Raw genomic sequence first — 7,091 nt, forward strand, 5'->3', positions numbered from 1 at the left:
TTGATCCAACCTCTCACAGCCATTAAACTCTGTAACTGTTTTAAAGTCACCATTGGCCTCATGGTGAAATCCCTGAGCGGTTTCCTTCCTCTCTGGTAACTGAGTTAGGAACGACACCTGCATCTTTGTAGTGACTGGGTGTATTGATTCACTATCCAAAGTATAATTAATAACTTCACCATGCTCAAAGGGATATTCAATATCTGTTTACATTTTTTTTTTTTTTAACACATCTACCAAACGGAGCCCTTCTTTGTGATGCATTGGACAACCTCCCTGGTCTTTGTGGTTGAATCTGTGTTTGGAATTCACTGCTCGGCTGAGGGACCTTACAGATAATTGTATGTGTGGGGTTAATGAGGTAGTCATTAAAAAATCATGTTAAAAACAATTATTGCAAAGAGTGAGTCCATGCAACTTATGTGACTTGTTATGCACATTTTTAATCCTGAACTTATTCAGGCTTGCCATAACAAAGGGGTTGAATACTTACTGACTCAAGACCAGTGATGTAAAGTACTACTTACGTCATTTTTTGGGTCATCTATACTTTACTATTTATATTTTTAGCAACTTTTACTTCCCTACATTCCTAAAGAAAACAATGCACTTTTTACTCCACACATTTACCTGACACCCAAAAGTACTCGCTACATTTTTAATGCTTAGCAGGACAGGAAAAATGGGTCCAATTGACGCACTTGTCAAGAGACGATCATCTCTGGTAATCCCTACTGCCTCTGATCTGGCGGACTCACTAAACACAAATGCTTTGTTTGTAAATTATGTCTGAGTGTTGGAGTGTGCCCCTGGCTATCTGTAAATTTTAAAAAATTAAAAATTGTGCCATCTGGTTTGATTAATAAAAGCAATTTGAAATGATTTATACTTTTACTTTTGATACTTAAGTATATTTTAGCAATTACATTTACTTTTGATACTTAGCTATATTTAAAACCAAATACTTTTAGACTTTAACTCAAGTAGTATTTTACTGGGTGACTTTAGTCATTTTCTATGAAGGTATCTTTACTTTTACTCAAATATGACAATTGGGTTCTTTTTCCACCACTGCTCAAGGCATTTCAGCTTTCATTTGTAATTAATTTGTCAATTTCAAACAACAATTCTACTTTGACATTATGGGGTATTGTGCGTAGGCCAGTGACCAAAAATCTAAGGTTAATACATTTTAATCCAGGCTGTAACACAACACACTCACCACATACACTGCTGCTACTGTCTATTATCTATCCTGTTGCCTAGTCACTTTACCCCTACCTATATTTACAGTACATAGCTACCTCAATTACCTCGTACCCCTGCACATCGACTCGGTACTGGTACTCCCTGTATATAGCCATGTTATTTTCTGCTCCCTGTATATAGCCATGTTATTTTTGTTATTTTTATTAATTATTCACTGTGTATTTATTCCTTGTGTCAATATATATATTTATTTTAAGTATTACATTTTGTATCTTAACTCTGCATTGTTGGAAATGGAACCGTAAGTAAGCATTTCACCTGTTGTCTACAAAGCATATGACAAATAGAAATTGATTTGAACAAAATGTGGACGTGAATACTCTCTGAAGGCACTGTACATTACCTTCCAGTGAACCTGTGTAATAATCCAAAGTGACTGATGAACAGTGCATGTCTAAACTGAGCAGCTTGTTTTTTCTGAACTGAGCACAGAAAAAGTGTAAATCTGAATACCAAAGACTATTCCCCGATAATCATACAGACTTAAAGAATCGCTTGACTTTGACCCTCCGCTTACACACAACCATGTGTTAGTTAATCATTTGTTAAAGGTATATTAGTATAAACATTGGATGTTTATATTCATCTTCTAAAGATCAGGAAGTCTTTCAGTCTGTCTTTCCATCATGTCTGTTAACTGTTTTCAATCTGTGTTGGTCTCGCCAGCGTCTGTATTTGGATTGACTCTTGCGGTAGGCGAAACGGCCAATGTCCACCATGAACACCCAGGATAGCACATACATGGCAACTCCCCCACACTTTATAATGAACATGGGCCGTGGGGAGATGAGCTCGCAGTACAACATCCTTCCGCCAACCGCTATGCGCATAAACACAAATAGCACTACAAACAGAACATCCACCGCCTCCCCTGTCAGGCTCTCATAGCGACCCAACTGTCTCAGGAACCAGCGAGCTTGCAGCAGGGGGTTTGTGATCTCACTGCCAAAAAGTACGGCGCAGGACTCGATGCCTGATTCCCCCAAGCTCAGGGTCAACAAGATACCCAGGATGCTCATGGTGTGGTGGATCAGCATCATCGGTCCCTCTGTGCGGAAGTAAACACACCAGCCCATATCGAAGATGAAGTAGCCCAGGCTAATGACCATAGCAGTGATCTGAAGGGGGGTGTTCTTTGTGCCTGGAAACAAGATCACAACGTTATTGTAAACACTCTTCATGGTTAGTAGCATACATACAGTACCAGTCAAAAGTTTGGACACACCTACACAATCAAGTGTTGTTCTCTATTTCTACAATGTTCTATATTGTAGAATAATATTGAAGACATCAAAACGATGAAATAACACATATGGAACTTTTGACTGGTACTGTACACACATCAAAGTATACTGATCAAGAAACTACATTTAAAAAAAACATGTAGCTCCTATATCAACTTTACAGAAAGGTGGTGCAGAAGCAACGCTACATGGGATTAGATAGTGAGCATCTTACCTGGATGTGTGAAGGGCCAAGGTCCATCCACATAGCCTATGTATGCTGTTATACAGACTGCAAGGATTCCATGGAGCAGGGTGACCAGCCTACAGTTCCACTCAGAGCCATGGCTGCCACTGGTGTTACACAGTAGGATGTAGAGAGTGATCCAGCCTGTTAGGCAGAGGACCACACCGACAGCCAGCGATGTCATCCCTCAGCTAAAAACACAAAAACATAATTGCAATACGGAAATACATTACCTTTCAATGAACCCTTGTTATAATCCAAAGAGACTGATAAACAGTGTATATCTGAACTGAGCAGCTGCAGTGCTCTGGCCAGTCTGAGTAGTGAAGGTCTGGTGAGGGGGACGTCTCATGTCGTAAGATTGGGAAATGAGACCATGATACAACCTCGTTGGTAAGGGGAAATTTCATGCTAGCTCACTTCAGGGAGTTTCAAAACTAGTCCAAAAGTAATTGTGTCTGGGGCAGTGGGGCAGCACATCCTGGTCTCAGACAAGACGTAACATAGTAAACTCAAATCCGGGGCACTCAAATCAGTATCATACTGTATGTTACGTTTGGTATGCTTACATAAGACAGAAGGTTATTTTAAGGCAAAAAACAAGAGGGTGGTAGGTCGGGATGGATGGCTGTATAACATAAATGTCTTGCAACCCAAAGGTTGCATGTTCGAATCTCATCATAGACAACCGTATCACTTTTAGCTATCCCTTCCTCGTACCCTTTAACCTAACTCCTAAACTTAACTCTAAACGCTTGACTAGATAACGTTAGCGACCTAGCTAACGTTAGGCACAACAAATTGAAATTTGTAACATATGTTTAGCAAATCCATAACATTGTACGTTTAGCTAATTCGTAACATGTACGTATCACATAACATATCATACGAAATGGATGATGGACATTCACAAATGAATACTTACCATACTAAATGGAGTCCCGGTTTTACATACTGAATAACACAAAATGCTCTGAGACCAGGTTGCGCTGCAGTGCAGACAGTAGCCATATCTGCCAGTAAATTGTCATAAAGCAAGCTAGAGTACCTATTTATTATTTATACTTGCACCTTTATGTACATTATGTACAAAAAAAAGACAATATCCAAATGTAAATGTATATGATTAATATCATGAATTTGGCGTACTATTTATAGAGCTAGCTATGATTTCCCCTGTTTAGTTGTTTTTACATCAGTGCAGAAGGGGAGAGAGAGCAGCTAGTTTGCTAGTATAGAGTACCACAGTATGAGTCATAATACCCATAAAACTGAGCTGTCAAACAGGGAAATGGTTCCAATCATATTTCCACCATTCATTTTTCCCATAGGCGATTTTAGAAACACTTAAACTAAGGGCTGTGTTTCATGTAGGCTTACCCTGGCGTGACATTTTGATAACCTTGTAAATCTCTCTAAGACATTGTGACTTGTATCAATGTATTAGCCTGTATTTATCCCCCAAAAATGAAATGCTAATGTGGCTATCATAACTACAAATACAATGATCTGGACGAGACTAGCAAATCGAGGGAAAGGAAAGAATCTCTGGATGAACTATCTAATGTTAGTTAAATGTAGTAATTAATAAACTGGCTACATTTCTTTAAATGGACAATTTTGTGAACTGTCTTGTGCACGTTTTGAAAAGACACAATACCCGTTTGCAAAGATGATATTTAGGAGCTTGCAGGGACTTGTAGTTTTACATGTCTACTTTGATGCTAACTAGCATTTTCGAATCAGAGTAAATGGAGCTGAATATATTGATTTAAAAAAGTCACTTGTCAGAGAGAGATTTACATGGTTACCAAAACGTCACGCCAGGGTAAGCCTACACGAAACACAGCCCTTGTTTTAAGTGTTTCTAAAATCCCCTATATGAAAAATGTATGGTGGAAAAACGATTGGAACCATTTCCCGTTTAACCACTACATTTTAGGGGTTTTATGACACCTCCACTGTAGGGTTCTATAGCAAAGAGAGAAAATAACACTGCCAAGATGACTTCAGACTGAGCCATTTATAATGCGAAAATTTGAGCTAAAAACACATTAAAAAGTGAATAAAAATGAATCCCGATGAGCTGTCTAGACAAGATCAGTTTCCTAAGGCAGGCTAGAAGACAGCAAGCGAGATGGACAAGAGCTTGGCTCCTCAAGCTATCAAATGTTGGCAAACCGAACAAAGCGAAATAACTATTTTGTAACATCACCTTATTTCTGCATCGCTTGCACGTTCATGTCGGTGACATCTCTAGTCTCTTTGTGGCCAGCATGGTCCCTCGGGTAACAGTCACTTCATCTTTGGTTCTTTGTGTCCATTGCGTTACTTGGCTCATAAACAAACAATTGCGTCTCGAGTATCTAATCTCAATAGCCAACTCCCCCACCTTGCAGTGTCAGAAAATGGTGCTGCAGATAGATGCCCAACCCTAAACGAAATTAGTGAATTAGTTTAACACTCAATAGACAAAAACAAAATATAATTACTGGTAGCCTGGTTCCGAATGTAGCAGTAGCTTTACTGTGGTCGGGTGGTGTCTACTTGTCAACTAGAATGGGGTTGTGGCGCCATCCGCTGGTAATATTTTGGTATTTTTCCATCAGTACGTGGAGGTGAAAAGGTGAGATGCAGGTATAAGCCTTCTGTAGAAATGTTCTCTCTGGTACAGGTGGGGAACATGAAAGCTACATGAAAATGTATACTGTACCTGGCACATGGTAGGTGTCAGTGAATCTTGTCTTAGTGTAACGGATGTGAAATGGCTAGCTAGTTAGCGGGTACGCGCTAGTAGCGTTTCAATCAGTTACGTCACTTGCTCTGAAACCTAGAAGTAGGGTTGCACCTTGCTCTGCAAGGGCCGTGGCCTTTGTGGAGCGATGGGTAACGATGCTTCGTGGGTGTCAGTTGTTGATGTGTGCAGAGGGTCCCTGGTTCGCGCCCGGGTCGGGGCGAGGGGACGTACTAAAGTTATACTGTTACATTGATGCTGTTGACCCGGGTCACTGGTTGCTGCGGAAAAGGAGGAGGTTGAAAGGGGGGTGAGTGTAACGGATGTGAAATGGCTAGCTAGTTAGCGGGTACGCGCTAGTAGCGTTTCAATCAGTTACGTCACTTGCTCTGAAACCTAGAAGTAGGGTTGCACCTTGCTCTGCAAGGGCCGCGGCCTTTGTGGAGCGATGGGTAACGATGCTTCGTGGGCGACCGTTGTTGATGTGTGCAGAAGGTCCCTGGTTCGCGCCCGTGTCGAGGGGACGGTTTAAAGTTATACTGTTACATTAGAATCTGCTCAGATTTTAGCTGAATAAAACCACCCACAAAAGTGCAGTGCAAAAGAGGTGCCTTTATTGAACCCGTACAGGCCAAAATATACTTTTGAAATGTAAATTACTTCATTTTCTGTGGTATTGCTCTTTGCAAACATACACAACTCTTACATAGAAAAATATGGTAGACTTTACTCTAGTTTCACGTTGCAAAAATATCAGTTGAAGTGTTAAGGCACATAGGTTACCATAGAATGGCCACAGTTTGAAGGGTTTTTACAACAACAAAAAAGGACATTTTGGTTTGTCAGTTAGGAAGAGGTCATACAAAGTGAACAAAGACATTGCATTAGCATAATGTGACATAATAAAAATCAGGAGAAATAAACAAAACAATTAGGTACCAGTTACTAATGAATATGATTAAACACATTAAGCTACTCAAGATGTAAAATGACGTAATGAGGTATAGGAATCGGATAGCAGACAAGTGATCATATTGTGGAATAAAATTGGACTTTTCCCTACAGATTGCTGATTATTTTAGTCCTACCTGAACAAAGTGTTCTGTGTGGAATGGAATCACATATCCAAGTGATAATCAGGAAGGCCTACACGTACATTTAACAAATTGTGATGTTAATGAAGTGAACCGACATGAGAAATATAATAATGGTAAAAGGGTTTCACTGACTATGGTTAGATGGTCCCCCCCCCCAATAATCCACGTGTTGAAGTTTGAATGGAATGCATTAGCTACACATTGCATCAACGGCAGGCGGAAGTATTGCTTAGAAAGTTTATCAGATCCATTCCATGAGAAGTGAAAAAAAGTGAACACAAATCAAATAAGTTGCAACTTCAGCCCTTCCTTGGAGAATATTTCCTTTGTGAATCTTTACTGTGGTTTGCCGCCAAACTTGAAAGAATAATGAAATATAAGCAAATCAACTTGGAGACCTTTGTCAAAATGACATTTTATATATGTAAAAGAAAAATCATGGCCATCAGTGATTGAGCTGTGAATGACGTTCAAGTTAGTGGCATTCTCTCTCAAACCCAGACGGTTTACAAATACTCAGG

At 39.8% G+C, this 7,091-nt stretch overlaps 1 protein-coding gene across 1 annotated transcript; it reads right to left on the reverse strand.

Moving 5' to 3' along the window:
* Positions 1 to 1,508: 1,508 nt before the first annotated feature.
* LOC120018888 (TLC domain-containing protein 5-like) lies at positions 1,509 to 2,923 on the reverse strand. The gene is made up of 2 exons (XM_038962108.1): positions 2,728 to 2,923; positions 1,509 to 2,410 (listed from the first exon to the last, which is right to left on the reverse strand). Exons 1-2 carry the CDS (start codon positions 2,921 to 2,923, stop codon positions 1,878 to 1,880), a joined length of 729 nt encoding a protein of 242 aa, XP_038818036.1. The 3' UTR covers positions 1,509 to 1,877.
* Between the last annotated feature and the right edge of the window lie 4,168 nt (positions 2,924 to 7,091).

This window comes from Salvelinus namaycush, chromosome 23 (genome assembly GCF_016432855.1).
Source record: "Salvelinus namaycush isolate Seneca chromosome 23, SaNama_1.0, whole genome shotgun sequence".
In the NCBI taxonomy this organism is placed as follows: Eukaryota; Metazoa; Chordata; class Actinopteri; order Salmoniformes; family Salmonidae; genus Salvelinus; species Salvelinus namaycush.

Excerpts from the sequence above, each read along its gene's own strand:
- LOC120018888 (XM_038962108.1), bottom strand. The coding sequence starts at position 2,923 with ATGACATCGCTGGCTGTCGGTGTGGTCCTCTGCCTAACAGGCTGGATC. Across the intron at positions 2,411-2,727 it reads TTGGCCCTTCACACATCCAG|GCACAAAGAACACCCCCCTT; the intron begins GTAAGATGCTCA and ends TCTTGTTTCCAG.